Here is a 24,148-nt window from a genome sequence, read left to right as displayed (position 1 = left end):
GCTTCTTTCTTCTCTTTCATCAATGACCACCAACCATTCGAGGCCGTTTTCTTTGACAAAATCATTAATTGAAAAACAATAATCCCATCAACGCCCAATTATCACCGCCATCGTCGTTAAGTGGAAGTTCGTTTTTTGGGCTTGCTCAGGAATCAGCCGGTGCAACAGCTGCTGTGGTTTCAGCAGCAGCAGTTCTTCCTTTTTCTCCTACTCTCCAGTCTCCATAGAATGTCAAATTGCAAATTTGAGTTACAAAATTATATTTCAATCTCGGTTATAAATTTTCACATCCGAGAATGATTGGTTGACCTTATCTTTCTACCCACATCTTGTTGCAAACCTCTTTGGAGTCTTCAAGGTTTCTCAATAGTGGAAAAAAGCAGTAACATATTGGTTTAATCTAGAGATTTTGTTGGCTTCTCTACTTCTTGCAGTTGCAGAGCTTATGAAGATATTAAAGGTGCTTGTTGGTTTATGGAGGTCTTCGAATTTTTCGTAGTTGTTTCATTTCATAATATGTTACTCTTAGTTTTTTTCGGCTATTGCAATGGCGGAGGTGGTTTCCTCTAGTTTGAATTTTCACGAGGTAGGTTCCATCTATGGATTTTTCGTCAGCATTGATGGATAGAGATTAGAGAGACACAGGAGATGAGCCCTGTCTGAAAAAATGGAGGAGGTTTCTTTTCTATCTGGATTTCCAACTCAGCTAAAACATATTATTTTATGTGGGGGAGGTTTTCTTCCACCCGGATGTCTAACTAAGCAAAAAAAATAAATTATGTGGGTTTATATATGATGTGGATTCTGTTAGTTTGAGGGGCATATGCGCTCCACTTTACTAACGGTAAGGACATTTTTTTAGACCAAAATCAAACGGACGGTAAAATTGCTCTATTTCTAATAGTTCAAGGGCATTTTTTACCCTTTTTGAGTATATCAAAACAAACATCCAACAAGATATAATCCGTGCATTACTAATCCTTGTATGACTAATTTCTGCATTACAATCTATGCATTACTGATTGTTACATTACAATCTCTGCATGACTTCTCTCCAAACAAAAAGACCCTTAAATGTTTCAAGGATCGCAAATTTAAGCAAAGTGAGGTCGGGTCCTAGGGGCAAAAGTCACATGATACTAATGCCTTGAAAGGCGAGACGTCTGTCTAGAGCACATCTTATGTCTTGAATGTCCAACAGTACACTCTAATAGCACATTTTCAATGATCTGCACCTTATGATGTCCAATGTGTGCCATAAACACTTCACTCTTAATTTATTTTAAGTATTTGATTAAAAATTATCAACAACAACAACAAACAACATACCCAGTGAAATCCCACAATGTTAGGTTTGGGGAGGGTAAAGCGTACGTAGACGCTGTTTCCGAAAGACCCTCGGCTCAAGGGAAAACATGACGAGAAAAGGTCAGATAAGCACAAGCAGTTCAAAGCAATATGAAAATGAAACTAACAAAAGCGAAAAAGTCATGACAAAGCAGTCTGAGAAAAAGAAGCAGTAGCTACCACAGATAAATAAGATAATCGAAGTACAAGAAACAACATATAGTAGCAAGAATCAAAGGACAATAGACTATAGATCATCCGTGACTACTTGTACGAAGCGGATGCTGTGGGACTACATACTAGCCTTCTACCCTTAATCCGAGTCCTCCATAACCTCCTATCTAAGGTCATGTCCCTCAGTGTCGAAACTCGCGCCATGTCCCGTCTAAGCACCTCTCCCAATACTCTTCGGCCTACTTCTACCCTTCAAACCGTCCATAGCCAACCTCTCACGCCTCCGCACCTTGCAGCATCTCGCGTGTCTCCTCCTCACATGCCTAAACCGTCTCGACCTCGCTTCCCGTGTCTTGTCCTCCATCGATGCCACTCCCACCTTATCCCGGATATCTTCATTCCTAATCCTATCTCGCCTGTTGTGCCCACACATCCATCGCAATGTTCTCATTTCCGCAACTTTCATCTTTTGGACGTGAGGAAGTTCTTGTTGACCGACCAACACTCGTCTCTCGTATAACAAAGTTCGTCTCACAACCACTTTGTAGACCCGCCTTTAAGTTTTGGTGGCACCTCTTATCTGCAAGACTCGAAGCGAGCCCATTTCATCCCACCGCACCAATACGATATGAGATATCATTGTCAATATCCCCATTTCCTTGTATAATAGACCCAAGATATTTGAAACTTCCTTTCTTTGGATGACACAGGTACGAGTCTCACTTCCAAGCCAACTGACCTGTGTGTCACATCACCGAACTCGCACTCCATGTTCCGTCTTCGTCCTACTCAACTTGAACCCTTTAGATTCCATAGTTTGTCTCCAAACCTCCAGCTTAGCGTTCACTTCGCTGCGTGTCTCGTCAATCAAGACTATGTAATCCGCGAATAACATACACCATGGCACCTTACCTTGAATTTGCCGCGTCAAACCATCCATCACCAAGGCAAATAAAAATGGGCTAACAGTGATCCACTCGGTGCAACCCCCGTCTCACGTGAGGAAGTGTTAAAAGAGTCTCCTCCCGTTGCTCCCACTCGTCCTTATCACGGTTCTTGGCTCCTCATACATGTCATCGATCGCCTAATGTCGCATGCGTACACCCTAGCTCTCAAAGATTCTATAAACCTCTCGCACTTTGTCGTAAGCCTTTTCTAGGTCGATGAAAACCATGCAAGTCCCTCTTCCACCCCTATATTGCTCTACCCGGTCTCTCAGCATGAATGGCTTCGTAGTCGAGCGCCTCGCATTTAGTCCGAACTGTCTTCCGAAATGGACATGCCTCTTCTCACCCTCATCTCCACCACCCTTTCCCATACTTTCATATAGGTGGGCTACGACTTGATCCCACTATAGTTGTTGCAACTTTGAATATCACCTTGCTCTTGTACAAAGGAACCATCATGCCTCCAATCTTCATTCCTCGGGCATCTTCATCGTCTTAAAAATAACATTAAACAATCCAAATAACCACTCCAAACACCGCCTCTTCCAAAACTCCCTAGGGATGTGTGGCCGGCCCGGTCGCTCTTCCCCGCGTCTACTGTCAATAGCACCCCTTAACCTCCTCCGCGCTTATACTCCTACAATACCCAAAATCGCAACCTTTTCTCGGAAGTACTCCACCTCCCGAATAATGTCTGTCACTCTTACTGTTGAAGTTCAGTGGAAGCATGATTTGCCATCTCCTTCTAATTTGGACTTCCTCCACCAATACTTTGCCATCCTCGTCCTCGACGACTTTACTTCGATCCAGTCCTATGCCTTCCTCTCCTTGCTTCTTCGAACAACTTCTTAGCCCCGGCCCGTCCTCTGGGCCGCATATAGGCGTTCAAAAGCTGCCATTTTTGCCGCCGAAACTGCCAACTTCTCGCAATCTTATACCTTTCCCTATTCGTCCGCTACTCCTCATCGTCTTTGCTGTCTACCAACTTCGCGTACGCCACCTTCTTTTTTTGGTAAAGTAATAAAATTTCATTAGTAAAGTATCAAGAAGATGCAAGGTTAGAGATGGGCAAAAAACTGCTTTGAACAAAACATGCATTCTTAGCAAAAACACCGTAACAATCTAAAGATATCCGTCTCTCTCTTGTACTAGAAAAGGGAGCTAACAAAATCAGAAAATTATCCATATTGTTTACGGGGGCAAAAAAAGACTAAATGGGAGTTGAGATTCCATCATAGCATCTACTGTTTCTCTCCTTCCATAGAGATTCGAAAAAATTTCTTGGGATCATTTCGGTATTCTTTTGATGGATTTGTCAACTCTCCAGGAGTATCCACTAGCATAGGCATCTTTGATGTTGAAGGCCATTACCTATCGGAGACCAAGCATAGAATAGAAGAAATACCGGGGAGCCAGCTGCTGCAGGGCATTGCGAATAGATGGTTGACACTTTCATTGATATAACTTGCACGGCACACACATGTGCGGCGATTACCTGCTCCACGAGAGTTGTCTTGTGCGGCATACTTCGCCCGATGCGGTCAAGTGAAGCGAAGTAACTTTGAGAGGCTGTCTAAGTTCTCCATACAAGCTTCCAAGGCCAGACCTCTAAAAGGCTATTTTGAGAACACCAGTTGTGGTAACATTCCTTCACAGTGAAAATCTTTTCCTTAGAATTGCCCCAGAAGATTCTGCCATCAAAGTACTTTGTCCCAATCTTTGTAAGAGAGAAAGAAAATCATCAACTTCCCAATCCTGTAAGTTTCTCCTTAAAATTGGTGACCAACAGTTGTTATCTCTATATTGAGCTAATGTTGCTTCTTTGTTAGAAGCTATCAGAAATAGTGAAGGAAATGAGTCTTTTACTAAAGTGTCCCCAAGCCATTTGTCTTGCCAAAATCTGATTTTGAGCCCATTTCCAGCCTTGAATGAGACATTCTGGAAGAATTCCTCATGAAGACCGCTTATGTGCTTCCATACTCCAACACCATGTGGTTCATTGCTTCTCTTTGCAGTCCAGTGGTCTTGAATACCATATTTAGCTTTGATGATTTCCTTCGATTACCTACCTCATTTTGACCATATCTCCAAAGCCACTTCATGAGTAGGCTGTCGTTGTAAACTTGAGATTTTTGATTCCAGCCCCCCCTTGTCCTTTGGGTTGAATAACTGATTGCCATTTGACCAAAGAGAATTTATGAGTAGCACTGTTACCTTCCCATAGGAATTTCCTTCTAAGCTTGTCAATTTGCTTTAGAACTGAGCTTGGCATAGGGAAAAGTGACATACAGTAAGTGGGAATGCTGTCTAGGACACTGTTGATGAGGGTGATTCTACCACCCAATGAGAGGTATTACATCTGCCAAGTGGCTAGTCTTTTCTCCATTCTTTCAATGACCCCACTCCATATCCCAGATGATTTGAATTTAGCACCCAAAGGAAGTCCCAAATAGGTGGTGGGAAAGGAGCCTGTTTTGCAGCTAAGAATGTCAGCAAGAGCTTCCAGGTTGGCCACTTCATTCACTGGATATATAGTGCTCTTAATCATATTGATATGAAGTCCAGAAATGGCCTCAAAGATCATGAGGGTGGTGTTGAGATTAGAGACCTGCTGACAATCCGCTCCACAAAATATAAGGGTGTCATCTGCATATATCAGATGAGAAACTGAGACTGAAGTGGAAGGATTTCTGCCTACTTGGAACCCTTGAATCCACTGAAGTTCTTTGGCCTTTGCTAACAACTGAGATAATCCTTCAATGGCAATGATAAAGAGGAAGGGGGACAGTGGATCCCCCTGCCTGAGGCCCTTTTGAGAAGAGAAAAACCCAACTGGACTTCTGTTCACCAGAATTGAGAACCTCACTGTCGAAATACAGAAATAAATCCACCTTATCCACCTTTCCCCAAAACCCATTTGCTTCAAAATGTTGACTAAATAAGCCCAGTTAAGCTGATCAAAAGCTTTCTCAATATCCAATTTGCATAGGATCCCAGTCTCTCCACTTTTAATTTTCCAGTCTAGCAGTTTATTGGCAATCATGGATGCATCAGTGATCTGCCTATTCTTCAAAAAAGCACTCTGCTGTCCAGAAACTAAGGAATCCACCACTTTTTCCAACCTCTTAGCTAGAATTTTGGCCAGCAATTTGTAGATACTGCCTATAAGACTTATAGGCCTATAATCTCTAAGTTCTACGACACCTTTTTTCTTTGGGATAAGAGCAATGAATGAGGCATTGCATGATCTCACCATTTGGCAATTCTGATGAAAGAAATTAAAAGCTGCTAGCAGGTCTGCTTTGATGAAGTTCCATGATTTCTGGAAGAAGGCCATAGTGAAACCATCAGGGCCTGGAGCTTTGTCGGGGGCACAAGTCATGAGAGCTTCTGAGATCTCCAATTCGGTGAAAGGAAGTTCAAGGTCCTCTTTATCAACTGTGTTGAGACTTGGCAGACCTTCAAAGACAGCTGAGGGTCTCCAAAATTCAGTCTCTTTGTAGATTTGTTGATAGTACTCTAGAATACCATCCTTGATCCTTTCTTTATCTTCAATTACTTCATTCCCTATTTTGAGTCTGTCAATGGAATTGCCCTTTCTATGTGAGTTGGCCATTCTTTGGAAAAACTTTGTATTTTTATCACCCTCTTGCAACCATAAACATCTTGATTTTTGTCTCCAAGAGATCTCTTCAACGGTTGCTATTTGCTGAAGCTCAAGTTTAATATTCAGTGTCTGATCTTTTTCTTCTGCAGAGAGAGTTCTGAGCTCAGCTAACTGATCCAGCTTTCCCAGTTCTATGAGTGCCTTGTTCCTTTGAGTCTCAATTCTTCCATAAACCTCCCTATTCCATTTAGTAATGTCTTTCTTGAGATTCCTTAGTTTCTGCATTAGCACAAAATCTGGGGTGCCAAATACAGTGTAAGAAATCCACCATCCTTCTACCATGTCCATGAAACCCTCAGCTTGAAGCCACATGTTTTCAAATTTGAAATAAGAAGGTGTGGCCTCCCAATCCCCACTCTGCAGGATAATTGGTTTATGATCAGAAAAAACTCTAGGCAAAGGGTACTGTTTGATAGCATTGAACAACTCACTCCATTCCGTCGAGATAAGGAACCTGTCAATTCTAGAGGCTTGGAAAGACTCCTCCCCTCTTGACCAGGTAAATTGTGCTCACTGAAGTGGAGGGTCAATCAAATCCAGATCCAGAATAGTGTTGGAGAAGCCCAACATCGCCCTTGATCTTCTAGCACAGTTCAGTCTTTCCTCCACAAATCTGCACACATTGGAGTCCCCTCCTATGACCTATAAGTCAGACCACAATCCCCTGATAGATGCTAACTCAAGCCAAAGATCCTTCCTTTCTGGGTTGGTATGAGGACCATAAACACTAGTAAAAACCCATTTGAAGTCCTCAACAAGACTTTCAAATCTACATGATAAAGAAAAGGCTTCTGCTTCAAAATCAACACATTTCCAAGCTCTTTTGTCCCACATTATTAAAATCCCTCCTTTGGTACCAATTGCTTTGACTTCTGCCCAGGAGATTCATCTGTTTCCCCAGATATGTCTGATTAGAGATGGATTCCATGTCTCTATTTTGGTTTCCTGTAGACAGATAATATCCACTCCCCACTTGTGAATAAGAGATTTCAAAGTGCTTCTCTTGTCTTTATTGTTGAGACCCTGCACATTCCAGCTGAGTGTTTTAACTCTCATCTGGAATGAGCCTTGTGAGACTTGCCCATTTCTTTCTTCCCACTCCCGTCATGAAGACCCCAATCCAATCTTTTAAGTTCAGTAACTGCTTTGCTTCTCCCTTTCTTTAATTCCCCTGTTTTATTTTTTTGCTCAAGAATCTGTGCTTTCCTTCTTTCCTCCATTCTCAGAATAATACCCAGAAGTTCATGCTCAAAACCAACAACATTCCCCCCAACACTTTGCAAGCCTTCATCATTGTCAACTTAGTCCATTTTGAGGTTTCCACCACATCAGGGATATCAACAGTTTGAATTTGAGGATCATGCCAAGGCAAAGGAAGAAAACTGTTGAAGGACTGAGATGAGATACCAGAGTCAGATTCATCTGGAGCTGATAGTACTGAGAATATCGGTTTGGGTATATGAGAGTCCATCGAGTGTCCTGCATGGTCTGCTTCATCTGCTTCAGGCTCAGAAAATGTCCCCTCCACGAGTTCTAAATCCCTGAGATTGGATGCTTGAATTTCTAGTTCAAAAGGATCAAATGAGGATGAAGCATTCAAGGAAGATGAAGCTCTGAAGCAGCATGGGTCTAGCTTTGATACAGATGATCTCCACACTTGCTTCTTTTTGTGTTGCTTGAAGTGTTTGCTTGTAAGTGGGCCGTTAGAGTAGTATCCACTGTTCAAAGCTAATGAAGTTCTCCCTTTGTAGTGTTTCTTACTGCCCTGATTATTAGATGAGAATAAGGCTGGACCATTTGTGTTTAAATCCTTCGAATTCCTTCTTTTCTCCACAAGTTCTCCCACATGTGTGTCACATGAATCATTAATGGTATTACCACGTGGAACTGAAAACGAATTTGACCCCATCTTATTACCATCCTCAGGCAAACCTGTCGAAGTCGAAGGGCCAGCAGGTAAAGGAATAGACCGGATTTCCGAAATTATTGGCAGTTCGAAAATCCTATCGTCAAATTCAAAATTCAAACTTGTCGGAAACTTCATGACTGATTTTTTTACGCAGATACTAGCCTAGATCAGGTGGGTTCTGTTCTTCGTATCTTCATCAACACCGATAAAACCCCCACAACGAGCCCCTATATGTTCAAAAGTGTCCATTGACCAAGCATTTAGGGGGATTCCAAAAACTTTCAACCAGATGTTTTTCCGAGCGGTTGCCAGGTTGCAATGAGATAGTGTCATCGACCACCAATAAAAGAGATGTCTTCTGTTCCAGAGACAATTCCCTGCCTTTACCCTTATTGTCTCTTGCCTGGAAGGAAGCTCAAAGAGGAACCGATTATGGTCTAAAGGTATGACTTTGATGCCAGCAGTAACTCTCCATCTATTAATGAACCATTTCTGAATAGTGTCGGGATTGGGACTGTGATGAAATGGATCATTGAAGGTGCCAATCAAGCTTCTGTGCAGAGGATGCTTTTCATTCAATTATCCTTTGTTCGTTCCTTGACTTATTTCTGGCCACCTCTCGATGCTAGCAGCTGCACGATACGATTTTGTCAATGGGGGAGGAGGGAGCAGTGGCTCTGTTTTGCTGAATTCCCCCAGAAATCGAAGGATTTTCATCGCAATATCTGACCATCCACTGTTGAGGCTGATCTCCGGGATGATCACTGCTGCTTTAGATGAACCATGCCAAACCTCTATCCGAACAAATCTACCATAAACATTGAAATTTTGATAGACTGAAAAGATTGTGTTGTTGCTTCCTACCCCACCTTCTGTATAATCGTCCGGTACCTTTTGATGCTTGAATAAGTGCTTCGCACACCCATCTCAAGTTCTGAATATCCATGTTGATCTTGCTTGTGTATCTCTTGCCCCTTTCTATTAACGAAAACCAGTTGTAATATTTGTCCCCCGTATTCCTGAGTTCAAAGGATTTATCCCCACTGATGAAAAAAAGGTTAGAACCCTGCATGTTTCTAGGGAGAAGAGCTTCACTGAGGAGGCAGTTAATGGAATTTTATGCTGATTGGGGCGTTTGCCGGCACTGACAGAGGTCAGTGGTGATGTTACCGGCTCGGACAGATGTCGCCGGTGGTTTTTTCCGGTAATGACAGAGGACCCCGGCGTTTTCCGATCACTGACAGAGTCGCCGGCATATTTCCGGCACTGTTTGAGTCTCCGGTGGTGATTCCGGCACTGACAGAGGGTCGCCGGAGTAGAGAAGAAGATCTGAAAAGATTTTGGAGGAGAGAGAAAACGAAAAAGGACGACAGGGAAGTAGTATGGAGGCTATGGAGGAGAGAGAAAGTTGGATTCATGTTGGAGAGAGGGTTGCGGTGGTGGTTTGAAGAGAGAGAGAGTCGGATCTGGGTCTATTACCGCTTACCTCGGGATCTGTGCCTGGGAGCATATTTTGTAAATTCAGCTGCCTTCTTTTATGTAATCATGTCTTTTTGGAACAGCAACGGTATATTGAGCTCACAAACAGATTCCTGTCTCCATATTATCCATTATCATTCCCACCTTCTTTGCTTCCACCTTAATTTGGTGGCTAGTATGTCGCTATTTACAATGTTATTGTTCCAAGATATTTATATATATCGTTGGACATATTGCTTTGAGATCAATATTCTTTTCAATTTTTTTTTTATCGGAATATATTTTTCATACTTTAAATTCTTGTGTTTTTTAGAGTACAAAAATAAAAATATGCACAATGCCTCGAAGCTGACACCTCACTCTAAAAGAGTGATAGAAGAAACAGTCACACCAAAGAGAGAGAGAGAGAGAGAGAGAGAGAGAGAGAGAGAGAGACTTCCTAAATGAAAGTCAATTTAACTATTCTCCTGTGAACCTCATATTCTACTACGGACACCTAAAATAAGAAATCATATCTTTGCTCAGCATTTTCTTTTTTTGCTAATTATCTTTGTTAGAATTGTTATATGACGAAAACAAATAAGAAATCATATCTTTGCTCACCATAAAAAAAAAATTAATTGATAATTATATTTGGTGACGAGTGAAGCGGACGTGGAAGTGAGGCTGGACTCACAAGTCATCCCAATAAGAGGGAGTTTCAAGTACCTTGGGGCTATCAAGGTAATGAGGAGATTGACGAGGATGCCACCCATCGTATCGGAGAGGGGTGGTTGAGATGGAGGCTCGCTTCTAGTGTCCTGTGTGATAAGAAGGTGCCACCAAGACTTAAAGATAAGTTCTACAGAGTAGTGGTTAGACCGGCACTGTTGTATGGAGCGGAGTGTTGGTCAGTCAACAACTCTCATGTCCAGAAGATGACAGTTGCGGAAATGAGGATGTTGAGATGGATGTGTGGGCTTAATAGGAGAGATACGGTCAGAAATGAAGATATTGGGGATAAGGTGGGAGTGGCCTCCGTGGCGGACAAGATGCGGGAGGTGAGACTAAGGTGGTTCGGCCAAGTCTAGAGGAGAGACACTGATTCGCCGGTGAGGAGGTTAAAGGCTAGCGATGGAAGGATGGAGGAGAGGTAGAGGTAGGCCTAAGAAGTATTGGGGGGGGAGGTGATCAGGCAGGACATGGAAAATCTTCAACTTACCGAGGACATGACCCTAGATAGGAGGGTGTGGAGGTCGAGAATTAGGGTAGAAGGCTAGTAGTGAGTCGATACGTGTTTTGCTTTTCCTTACTAGTAGGATTAGTACTATTTCCGTCATTTTGATAATTTTAGTATCCTAGTATTCCCTATTCTTAGTAGGCGTTTGGCCATGAAAACCGAATATTTTTCACTTTATTTGGTATTTTGGAGTTGGAGTTGAAGTTGGACTTGAAGATGGAGTTGTGTTTGGTTATAGTTTTTGCAATGAATAATTGGTTGTTTGAATGTATTGAAAGTGAAAAAAGTGAAAACAAGTTTTTTGGTGTTTAAATTCCAAATACAACTTCAAGTTGTATTTGGAATTTCCATGGCCGCACGTTGATTTCCAAATAAAGTGAAAAAGTTTTCCGGGAAAAAGTGAAATTTTCATGGCCAAACGGGCCCTTAGTTTTCTATTACTACTAGTTGTCTCTTATGCTTCAGTTTTCTTACTATCATGTTGTTGTTACCGCGCAAGTTTTCATATTTGCTTTGTTTCTGCTTTACTTGAGTTGAGGGTCTCTTTATCTGCCAAAGTAGGGGTAAGGTCTACATAAACTCTACCCTCCCCAGACCCCACTTATGAGAATACACTGGGTATGTTGTTGTTGTTGTTGATAATAACATTTGGTGAGTATTGTTAAAAGAGGAAGACCTGGAAACCAGGTTAACAAATCCAGGACCTGCCTTCTTGTTTGCAAGGAGAGGAAGTCGCATGGCATAGCCAGTAGGATGCAGCAGGGCTTCAGACCAAAACCAAGGGGAAAGGGAGCATTGGCCCTATCCAATTTCCAGATATTGTAGCAAGGTCACTTGGTCTTGTCTCAAGCACATCAGTCACAATATGTTATCATTCATATCACAGAGAAATAAAGAGACATATATTTAACCAAAACTATGTTTCTTGTATATGCATTGCCCACAAGAAGACATCTGAGTCACAAAATCATATAGAGCACAGTCCAAATCAGAGTTCTACCTGTGTGAGGATTACAGAGGCAATGGTTGGTGTATATTAGTTGCAAAAATCTACATATACTTCAGTCATTCATAATTCAAATGGCATATTTTTAATACATGAAACAAACAAGCAGGCAAAGAAATTGACAAGGCTTGACCAACTTAAGTCTATGTATGTGGGCTCATATATGTATGTCTCTACAGGTCTATTGTGAATATAACAGCTGACCCACATACAATACCTTCCGAACAGTGATGAAAGAATTTCAAGAGGATTGTAAATAAACCAAAAATTACAAAGTTAGATTAAATTCCGAGAAATTCACAAAACCAAGCAACCAACCCGACCATACACACACATGCAAGTTGCCTCATATAAAGGTTCAAGAACATAAAATATCATATTTAAGATGATTACCTATGGTGGTCCTTGAGGAGGTAAGAAGAGCCTGGCTGTAGGTCTTGTGACAAGATCTCAAAATTGACTCAATTGCAGCCTTCACTTTTGGGATGTAGTGGCCAATACCACGAGCTGTCAATTTATGTCATAACAAAATGATGACTCCAGAATAACAAGATCAAAACAATGAATAAAGAATAACAAGAAACTAAGAACATTATAATTACCATGAAGAATTTCCAACCCAACATGCTGGCTGATAGGAGACATGACAATGGCAAGCAAAGCACGAAGACCAATAACTTTGGCTTCACTGGGACTATCTTGCTTCAGCAACTCCAAGATCGTATGGTTCATAGCAAAATCAATGTTGTGTTCAGCAATGGTCACACAGAATTCTACCAGTTTATCGTGTTGCACATCCTGTGTAAGCATGCCTTTCCTGAGAACTGTAAGGAGTTGTGAAGACACACTGTCTAGGTAATCCCATACACGATTTGGAGGCTGGGAATCACCATGAACACTCAGGTAAAATCGTAGGACGCGGTGTAAACAGTCTAAGGCCATGAATCGGTGGCTCTTGTCCTACAGAAAGATCAATGTTATATTATTCTTTCAATGATCTTACCCATACCGACTGCATAAGTAGATACATGACTCAGTTGATGGAAAAGTGAAAGTGAGAAGCATCTACAGTGAAGTTTTACTTTGTTCCTAAAGTTGCACAGCTTACCCTCAAATGCTTATAGAGTTGCTCCATATGAGGACCAAAGTTACTGAGGAAAAAAAGCGGATCACCAAGACACAGGAGAAGTGTAACTAAAGGATAGCCAACCTGGGTTGCAAAACATATACAAATTAGAGAAAACAGAATGAGAAAGAAGCAACCAGAAAATATTAAAGTTGTCGAAAAAAAAAGTGAAGAATACAGCACGCACTATGGACAACAGAATGAGAAAGAAGCAACTTGGACAAAATGTTAGGAAACATTAAAGTTGTCCTGCTAAAATTTTTGAGATTTTTCCATAGGTTTACTGGATCTGCTTTTCACCTCATCTATTTTTCATCTTAGATGGAAAAACACCAGAGTAAGACAGGTGGAAGTTCTCTAAATGATTTTTTTTAAGATGCTTACAGCAATATGTTTGCTTTGCTTGTCCATCCAATGTATGAGCTGCACCCTTATTCGTGCCACAGCTTCATACCATAAAGTTAGTGCAGGGTCTATGAATGAAGGAGGCCATTGACCTTTTCCACTGTCTGCAAGAGGTGCTAAGATGTTTGATAACATATTGCATAAGGCATGATGAAGTTCGCTTTTTCGTTTATGTGGAGCACGATTAAGTGGGTTAGCTTTAGCCACAAAGGAAGCGGAAGCATTCAGTCCACCCTCTGTCTTTACCTGGAAATATCTTTATTGTTATAGTACCTCAACGCATATATATTCAGTAAAGTGAAATAACACATACCCCGAGCTTCAAGTAGCGCATTCCATTTATAATACTAAGTGTTTCACTTCTAGCGACACTAGTATCTATCCGGCGCGTGTTGAGTTCCATGAAGAAGCGTTCTGTCACTGAACTAAATCTGATGACAGAGAGAGGAGAAGCGTAAACACTCACAATAATGAAACACGAGGCTGAACTTGACATTCTCACTGATCAAGATCATTTGTGAAGTGAAGTACGCAAACTCTATGATGTTTATAGGGTCAGGTTTTACCGCTCACATACAACTCTCATGAAACTTGTAATTTTTTCACTTGAAACACAATCAGGGTAAGTTTTGCTGAGGCATCATTTCTTCTTCTATCTTCATCACCATTTTTACTCCATCCTCGTTAAAAATATTTCCAATCAAGTTGGGATCGAGTGAGTGAGTTTGAAAATTGGACTAAAAAGGTTGGAGTACCATTTACTTACCTGATCCTCGATAGGGCACCAAGGAGTTGGGCAACCAAGTCCAGAAGAAGCCCCCGTAAATCAACCAGTGAAGGGTAGTCAACCTGGCTAACAACCCTGCAATAATAAAATGTTGCACTACCAATAAACTTCAAGGTCAATAGCTTTATTTCCATAATCCTAACATCTGACTCAAGAATGAGAATAAGTCAAGGTCGATCAGATAATCTCTCTTGGCCATTGCAACAACAATATACCCAGTAAAATCCCAGCCGATGGGGTCTGGGGAGGGTAGAGTGTACGCAAACCTTACCCTACCTTGTGACAGGTAGGGAGGCTGTTTCCGATAGACCCCCGGCTCAAGGAGAAAAGAAAGGAGAGAAGAAAAAGAGAGATGAAAAAGCATCAGTGTGAATAGACATTAATAATAATCAGTAATAGCAGCAAAATAATAAGATAACAGAGTGAAAGAACCAATTAGATAGTACTGGGGATCTAATAATAGCAGACATAACAAAGATACTAATACTAGTACGGAAAAGAAATTTGTGCGCAACCTATTAACCTCTACCCTGATAGTCGATCTCCACACCCTCCTACCAAGGGTCACGTCCTCGGTAAGCTTAAGCTGAAGTTGCGCCATATCCTGCCTAATCACCTCTCCTCGAGACTTCTTAGGCCTACCTCTCCCCCTTCTCAACCCAACCACGGCCAACCTCTCACACCTCCTCACAGAAGCATCAGCGGATCTCCTCTGCACGTGTCCAAACCATCTCAACCTCCCTTCCCGCATCTTGTCCTTCACGGGGGCCACTCCTACCTTATCCCGAATCACTTTATTTCTAATCTTATCTCTCCTGGTATGCTCACACATCCATCTCAGCATCCTCATTTCCGCTACCTTCATCTTCTGAACATAAACTTTCTTAACCGGCCAACACTCCACCCCATATAACATAGTCGGTCTAACCACCACTCTATAGAACTTGCTTTTAAGTCTTGACGGTACCATCTTATCACACAAAACCCCGGAAGCGAGCCTCCATTTCATCCATCCCGCTCCAATACGACGTGTGAAATCCTCGTCGATCTCCCCATTGCCTTGGATAACTAGCCCAAGGTACTTGAAACTTCCTCTCTTGGAGATGACTTAGGTATCAAGCCTCACGTCCTCGTCCGCTTCTTGGGCCACACCACTGAACTTGCACTCCAAGTATTCAGTCTTAGTCCTACTCAGCTTGAAACCTTTAGACTCCAGGGTCTGTCTCCACACCTCCAGCTTCGTGTTAACACCGCCTCGCGTCTCATCAATCAGAATTGTGTGGTCTGCGAATAGCATGCACCATGGCACCTCCCCTTGAATGTGACGTGTCAAGACGTCCATCGCCAAGGCAAAAAGAAACGAGCTAAGCGTAGATCCCTGGTGCAGACCCATCATGACTGGGAAGGGCTCTGAGTCACCGCCCACTGTCCTTACCCGGGTCATTGCTCCATCGTACATGTCCTTAATCACTCTAATGTATGCTACAAGGACACCTCTAGCTTCCAAGCATCTCCATAGAACCTCCGGACTTTGTCATATGCCTTCTCTAGGTCAACAAACACCATATGCAGATCCCTCTTCCTCTCCCTATACTGCTCCACCAACCTTCTCACAAGGTGAATGGCTTCTATAGTCGATCGCCCTGGCATGAACCCGAACTGGTTCTTCGAAATAGACACCTTCCTCCTCATCCACACTTCCACCACTCTCTCTTAGACTTTCATCGTATGGCTCAACAGCTTGATACCTCTATGGTTGTTGCAATTCTAGATATCCCCCTTGTTCTTGTGCAATGGAATCATCGTACTCCACGTCCATTCTTCGGGCATCTTAGACGTCCTAAAAATGACATTAAACAACTGAGTAAGCCACTCCAAGCCTTCCCGGCCTACATTCTTCCAAAACTCCACCGGGATTTCGTCCAGCCCGGTCGCTCTTCCCCTGCTCATCTTACGCATAACCCCCTCCACCTCCTCAACCTTAACTCGCCTACAGTACCCAAAATCACGGCAACTCTCGGAGTGCTCCAATTCACCTAGAACGATATTCCTGTCCCCCTCTTCGTTCAAGAGTTTATGGAAGTAAGTTTGCCATCTTCGTCAAATATAAGCATCTTCCACCAACATCCTGCCTCCCTCGTCTTTAATACACTTCACTTGATCCAGATCACGGTCCTTCCTCTCCCTCACCTTAGCAATGACAATAAAAGCATATTTATAGAGAACAAAGTTATAATGCTTGAAAAAAGGTATAAAAACCTGATCTCGCCATAGTATCACAAGCCTACAAGACTGGAGTCATCTAGTTTAGGCCAAAAACATCTATCCATAAAAGATGAAGGTAACTTCACACCTGCGTCCACTTCCCCCACTTACACTATGCTGGAACAAAAACTAAACCTTTTGAGACGCATACCCTCTCAAAAAGCCAGGGCCCAGTTCCACAGAACTTTTTATGCACATAAAATTAATTAAGAATTATGCTACTTGGAAGTTAGAGGTGAGGTAACAACGAGGTTTGAACAATGTACTTCCTATCTGAACATGTCATTGTAGACATGCATAAATTTCAAATTGAAATATTAGGCATACCGGAGGAAAATAATAGGAATACCAAGATAAGATCTGTGATTCTAGCATAGAGGGAAAAACCAAAATACGGACAAACAAATGATGTAAAGTGGAGCAGAACAGCTGTGAGTACTTATAGCTTTCATTCTGGAAAAAGTGAAAAGGAAGTAGAGTATCGTGAATTTATGAATTAGCTTGACAAGTTATTACCTGTCTGCATTTATTAGCCAATCGAAAACAAAATTTTCAAGCCCAATCCAGAGCTTCTCTGCATTATGGAAACGCGCATTAAACTTAATAGAATTTGACTAGTTCCCTAGGGAAAGGAATATTTGTTGATGACATTAAGTTTACAAATGTACCTGTAAGTCCTTCTTGTGGACAACACTCAACGAACCGAATACACGCAGAGCAAAAGATGCATTCCACAGCAAGCTAAACCATCCAAGAAGCAAGTCAGATGCTTCCAACAGAAATTTACAAATCTACGAGAATTTATTATATGATACAGTTCAGGTAAAAACATGAATAGTTTACCAAAATATAGAACAATACATATTCATTTCCTTAGCTATGTTACTTCCAAATAAGGGATAAAGTTGAAACTTTTGAGTCCATTTCTCATAAGTGAATTGTCTTCTATGTAATTTTCTCCAAACATCCTGTAGCGAACCCAATAACCATAAGTATCTAAACCCGAGAAGCTATTGAGTATTGATGCATTTTGACGTTTAACAAACACAATGTGCTTTGTGTTGATAGTGATATGTGTACTGAGAACTAAGTCTTTAGGACTCATACGTAGTGTGTTGCGAAGCACACCTTGTGCTGAGATATTTTATAAAACATATCTGTGTGTATCTTCATTTTATTCCTGCAATATTTCGGGATTATAATACAAGATTTTCCTAACTAATTGAGTTGTAAAAGGATTCTAAGTACGGCCGACCGTGTGGTTATTTTTGGTAAGACGTGGCCTACAAATCCTTCCTGAAAAAAGAATCCGATTGATTTGGTTTCCTTTCTAGGATTTCTCCTTTGAAGAAACTCCGGATTCATTGGTTCCCTTACTTGAATGCTTACTAACGAGATTGGTATATATTGTGTGTACTATTTTGCAGATTATTAAGAGATCGTGCAAGCAGTTCAGAGCATTCAAGCAATTCATTTTTTGAGAGTTCAAAGGTTGCTCATATGAGAGTGTGTAACGAACCAGGCTGAAGACATTGGTCCTTGTATCACTGTTTTGATTCATTGAGTCCTGTCCTAGTTCAGTTGTCATAGGTTCTCAAGTTGCGACCATTTGCTGACTTGAAGGGAGTATAACAGTTGGGTGACTGTTGGAATTGAAGCTTAGAGTTAGGTCTTCGATTGCAGGAGTAGTAATCTGAGTTTTGGCTCATTAAATCCTGCAGGAGTAGGTCGTGGTTTTTACACCTTTTGAGTGAGTGGTTTTCTAAGTTAAATCCTGTGTTCATTACTATTCCGCACTTTACAGTTTTAAGTTTTCTAAACTAAATACTCATAAGAACCAGGTTTGTCGGTAGAAGTAGGCAAATTTTAGGAGGAGACGAAAATTTGGTATGCCCCAATTCACCCCCCTTCTTGAGTCGTGAAGGTGCACTAAACTAACAAAAGCTAAGTTCCTATAAAGGTATAAGGATGGGGATCCTATTCAGCTGAAAAAATAATAAAACAATTACTTATTAACAATCTCAAGCCTGCAGGTATAAGACTTCTGTTGAATGTAAACATATCTAAGTGATTGATGAACGGAGAGCTGTGTGTAGATTGTGTCATAACAATGGGTCAGGTTGCATGTATTGTTAGCTGATACATTGAATGGATAGGTTACTGACATAGTTTTAACAACTAAGAGAAAAGAGGCTGAAACAGTGATGCAAGTTTGGGTTACTTTACAATTTGTCTTGAATGAACGTGAAAGTTTTTGGAGAAGAACATATTCTAATTAAGAATCTTGTGTCATAGAGATTACTATGGTTATCCATTAAGCACTGTGCAAATAGATTGGAGAACTATATCAAAATAACTGTATTCTTCACACGCTTTAAGTTTGCAGATTGATGGTCAATTTTTCCTTTTTCATCCAAAAAATTTATAATGATGAGCGATCAATAAAATGCAGTGCTCTTAGTTTGATACAGCTAATCGAATGAAGCAAATGGTATTCGTACACAATAACTCTGACAAAGGAAGTTAGCCAGCATCAAAGCATAATAAATGTCAGAGGATGTCAAATCATAAATACTTGTGGTGACTTGCTGCCCAGAATAGGTTCGAGCCAATAAATAGTAGTGATCTTTTCATAAATAGTCAAAGAATCGCACTTGCTTTATTTCTAACCATCTTTTGTAGCTGCACCCATAAGTTTCATAACCCACTATATTTCTTCCTTAAGCTTTGTTTTACATAGATATGTAAGACCAAGTTCAAAAGGGAAAAGACCTGGAATACAGTATCATTAAAGAATTATGACACAAATGTATCACCAATCTGCCAATCTGATAGAATGGTCTTTTAATCTTTTTTTATTCAATTAACTATGTAGCGTTCATTTTCATGCAACTTATTTTATGACAGGAAATTGGAAGAGCATATAAAGAACAATATGTCAGAACTTGAATGCAAAAGCATTTGTCAGTATGGATAGATGAATAATCTACAAGAGCTAGTAGATAAACAAACCTTTCTCTGAAATGTTGATGCGTCATTTGCACCTTTGGGAGATTCGCTATAACCAACATAAGAATCATGGTAAGAATACAACATCAATTAGATAATTTTAATAAGCTAATAACCTTGATATAACTAGTTTTATGACGGTATTGAACAAGGAAAGAATATAAAGCTGAAAAATTCTGTTATGAAAAATTTCTTCCGAGTTAGATTCTTCGGAAAAAGTATGTCACCCACAACATCAAGTGAAAAGAAAATTCAAAAATTTTGAAAAAAGTTGAAGTGGTAACTTTTCTGATCAATGAAAAGGGAGAAGCAGCTACAACGTGGAATGAAGCTGGTCACAGGAGAAGAAAATATAGTAAATTGAGTGATTGTTGATTAGCTTGATTCCAGGAGATCTTTTTCTCTAGCTTAATTGTGGGATTCGCGGGCCTATTCTGAGCCTACCCATCCAAATTCCAACAATTTCCGAGAACCAAAGGTATGGTTCCGACGTATCAGACCCTTTCTCTAGTCAGGTCACTCTTCTCTCACACTTTTTTTGGATAATTATTATTATTTCAAACTATGGGGAACATAGAGGCAGTAGATAGTACTGTAACTCTCTTTCACAAATCAGTGTTGTGGAACTGGATGAGGCTGGTATGTATCTTGCTTGGTCCAGGGCTTTTTTTTTATGAAACCTAGAACATTGCTTGGTTATATTACTAGAGAAAAAAACAGCCTGATGTGTCTGATGCTGCTTTTGGTCAATGGGATTCTGATAATTGTCTTATTATGACATGATTTTTGGCTACCACGCACTCTCGAATTTCCAAATAGTATCTATACTGTTCAAAAAAAAAATAGTATCTATCGTTTGACACTGCTGAAAAAATCTCGAATTCACCTAACTGGACTTATTCTCGCAAGGAAAATGATGTGTAGATCATTGAACTTCTGAAAAAAATACATGGAACAAAGCAAGGTGAGTTAACCATTATTGCTTATTATTCTGTACTAAGTGGGTTCTGGCAGGAGATAGACTACTATAAGGACCTCTAAGTACAGGCAAAACGTACTGAGGATGCAGTCTTATTTCAAAAATTGGTTGAAAAAGAGCAAGTACATAATTTTTTTGGGCGGTTTAAACCAAGAGTATGATCAAATCAGGGTTCAAGTTCTTGGTTAAAGATTTTTCATGTCTTGAGGATGCACACTCTTATATCCAACAGGAAGAGAGTCGACGGGATGTCATGCTTTATCCAACACCAACCAAGAAGTCTGGGCTAACTGTCTCCCATGAACAAACAAAGGCAATCACTTCTGATAGATCAGTTGCAACATGATTATCGTGGGAAACCAAGGCATACAAAGGATGCATACTCTTATATCCAACAGGAAGAGAGTCGACGGGATGTCATGCTTTATCTAACACCAACCAAGATGTCTGGGTTAACTGTCTCCCATGAACAAACAAAGGCAATCACTTGCAACGTGACTATTGTGGGAAACCAAGGCATACAAAGGAGGCATGTTGCAAGCTACATGGTAGACCAACCAGAGATCATGGGAGAAAATGAGTTAGTCCATCAAAGGCTCAAGCAAATATGACAGAAAATGTGGAGACATAATAGGAAACAATCTCTAGAGAAACTGTCTCAAATGAAATTCACCATCTTCATTGTCTCCAAACCAAACTTAATTCCTCTAATGTTACCACTTCCAATTATGTGCAACCAGGTACTGTCTTTACTACTGATCTTAATTCTTGGATTATTGATCCTGTGCAAATAGCCACATGACAGACTCTTCAAGGCTTTTAAAACTTTTCCCCACGTCTCAAAATGGATAATTTCTTAATAGCCAATGGTTCTTTAACCCGTCTCTGAAATAGATTCAGTCGTCGTGCTCCTAATATTAAACTATTATCCGTTCTTTATGTCCTTGTGACTTATTAACATGTTATGCGTTAGTTCCATCACCAAAGCTCTAAACTGTAAAATCGAGTTCTTCCCTGATCATTGATTCTAGGAGATTAAATTATTATACAAATGCTTGGTATTAATGCAGCGTTAGCTAAGGATAGGGCACAATGGAAGAAAAAGATCCATATAGGTGATAGCTGCTAGTTGAGGATAGGTTTTAGACTATCTCCCCATGAATATTCACCTCAAGGCAAAATGGCATGTGCAGCCCAAATTGACAAAGATACTTTCAAGAACAGAGGTAAGAATTGCAATTGCTTAAGTGGCAATTTTCTCCACACTTTTGCTTCTCAATTGATCTCAAATCTCAATAGAGGTAGCAGAAATGAAACTACATAATGAGACCTTACAATGCAATAGCATTCTCTAGTTCAATTGTTGCTTTGCTTTCTGTATTTCTGATTTATCCACTAGGTTCCTATCAATTAGTTCCAAGAAAGCGGACGGGAGACGGCGTTGGGGTGGGGGATGTGATACTAAAGTATGACCGAGGGAGATACATGCTAACTATGGGTAGAAGCAGTTGCATGGTACTGGCATTCTATAGACGGGGTTCGAGTTGTATCATTAACACACTATGACTCAATCTATCAATCTGTGAGATGTGAATTCTTCCAAATAGATAAGTAGCTATTGGCATGTTGGACAGAGGATGCAATGATAAAAACAGACATACATAAGTGTGCCAGCGCAAGTGTAATGAATTAGCATGAATTCCGAGTGCATGACTAAAAATGTATGTCAACTTGAAACAGAAATGACAACCATGTGGGCACGCTTTGAGACAAATTACAGTTAAAAATATGTACCTTTCTCTCCATCTGAGAAGAGCCTCTAGAAGAGGACCAGGCGTGTGTCGAGCAATCATAGCTAATGAATCCAGTACTTGCTCATAGGCTGGATCTGATGGCCGAAGATACTGTCCGTCCTGTTTAGCCAAGTAAGATTTCAGACTAATGCACAAATCAAGTAGAAATAAAATAAAGTAAAATATACAATCTCTTCAATTTTGCATCAGAGTGCAGAAAAAATTACATCATTAAGTATGTAATTAAAACACTGGTCTCAAATGAATCAGCACTAGAACACTAGCAAGCATCTCTCCTCAGAAACTCTTTCTGATGCTTATCTAGGTGAGACTAAAATACTGATATGATCCAGCAAAGATATCATCTTGACTTAACTATTGGTCTTGCAGCAATTGTGAATCAACTAATTAGACGAGACAAACGGCAAAATATATTTACAAGTCATGTGACAAGAAGTATAGCATCAAAAATTATGTAATGCACAAATACATGAAGCATTGTAATACTCTCTCCGTTCCGTTTTATGTAATATTACTTGATAGACAAAGTTTAAGAAGTTAATTTGACTTATATAATATAGATATTATTAATAGCGAAAGTAAACATTAAAATAGTGATTGAGGACCCAAGGCCAAGAGGACAGCCTAAGTTCCAGTGACGAAACCGGGATTTTCACAAAGGGCTTACAAAATATAAAGAAGTATACACATGAATATACATAAAAAAAATTGACCTTGTAAATATATTGTAATTTTTTGGCGAAGGTGATCCAGATAAACCCCCTGCCCCCCCCCCCCCCCAGCTCTGCCAATGAGCCTAAAAGTCCAAGAGTTGGAATAGCCAAAGTTGGAATCACAGCAGTACATTAGGACAATTATTCTCATCTAGACAAAGTTTAACTGGTACCCGTGCTAGTAGAAGGTAAAAGTAAGCAGTGCCTCAAGCTAGCTTAGACACCACCAATATTAAGGGCCCGTTTGGCCATGGATAATTTTCACTTTTTTCCGGAATCATGTTTGGACATCCTAGAATTTTTATAATTTTCTAGAATTCAACTTGAAGTTGAATTTCGCATTATTGGAATTCGAACAACTCCAAATACCTGTTTTCACATCTGTCAATCCCATAAGTGGAGTCCGAAAAAGGTAGCATATACGCAAACCTTACCCCTGCTTTTGTGTGGGATAGAGAGGTTGTTGACTTGTTTCCCATAACTTCATTTTTCAAATATCATTTTTCAACTTTTTCAAATTTCACATTTTTTATGTCCAAATGCCCGCTAGAAAATAGTGGTTGAAAAGTTATTCTGATTAAAAAGCCCCCAGTTTAGAATGTGAACAGTTTAATGAATTTAAAACTATTACGACAAAGGGAAAATAAGACAAAAAATTAATTGCACAGAAAGAGTACCTGAGCTTGAGCAGTTTCAATACGACGTCGAGCAAGTGGAAGGAACCTTTGTAGCAATGCATCAACAATCAGCTTCGCAGCACTTGTCTTCATTTTTTGACCCCTATTTTAATTTCCACTTAAGATTCAAATTGCATATTTGGTATTGAGATAGGCCCCAATACTAACGGAATTGTAATTCTTCATCGTCTGTCATTGAGCTAGTTCCATGTGATTATTTTAATTTCCACCTAAGATTCAAATTGCATATTTGGTATTGAGATAGGCCCCAATACTAACGGAATTGTAATTCTTCATCGTCTGTCATTGAGCTAGTTCCGTGTGATTAGTTTTTTCTCATAATTGCTTGTTTTTGCTGCATAAAAAATAATAATTAAAATTTAAAAAAAAAAAAATATATATATATATATATCAGCTGTTGGACCGGGTTCGGCTCTGCTATTTTCTTGCTTTGCTCCTATCCTAGCTGTAGACCAGTTCTATGCTTTTTTCTTTTTTTGTTTTAATGTATAATTTGGGGAGGGGCTTTCATGGATCAAAAGAAGTCGCTAAAATTTGATGGCATCCGTTAAATGTGGCTAATATTTGATAACTAGACGGCGTATGCCTGTGATGAGCACGGGCC

General features: G+C 40.3%; 1 protein-coding gene across 8 annotated transcripts in view; it reads right to left on the bottom strand.

The window, feature by feature from the left end:
- LOC132038624 (uncharacterized) overlaps window positions 1–23,892 on the bottom strand; it is a 33,499-nt gene extending 9,607 nt beyond the window's left edge. The window contains exons 1-11 of one of the 8 annotated variants that reach the window (XM_059429305.1): window positions 23,524–23,892; window positions 22,114–22,232; window positions 19,344–19,389; window positions 17,000–17,072; window positions 16,848–16,905; window positions 14,046–14,141; window positions 13,593–13,710; window positions 13,259–13,525; window positions 12,857–12,958; window positions 12,351–12,708; window positions 12,142–12,255 (exon numbers count right to left, since the gene is read on the bottom strand). In XM_059429305.1, the coding sequence (XP_059285288.1) occupies window positions 12,142–12,255; window positions 12,351–12,708; window positions 12,857–12,958; window positions 13,259–13,525; window positions 13,593–13,710; window positions 14,046–14,141; window positions 16,848–16,905; window positions 17,000–17,072; window positions 19,344–19,389; window positions 22,114–22,232; window positions 23,524–23,616 (1,444 nt within the window). In that variant the 5' untranslated portion in view covers window positions 23,617–23,892. The other 7 variants (XM_059429306.1, XM_059429308.1, XM_059429307.1 and 4 more) reach the window with 7 other exon arrangements.
- Between the last annotated feature and the right edge of the window lie 256 nt (window positions 23,893–24,148).

This window comes from Lycium ferocissimum, chromosome 11, assembly GCF_029784015.1.
Source record: "Lycium ferocissimum isolate CSIRO_LF1 chromosome 11, AGI_CSIRO_Lferr_CH_V1, whole genome shotgun sequence".
Classification (NCBI taxonomy): domain Eukaryota; kingdom Viridiplantae; phylum Streptophyta; class Magnoliopsida; order Solanales; family Solanaceae; genus Lycium; species Lycium ferocissimum.
This window is presented reverse-complemented; position numbering and strand designations above follow the sequence as displayed.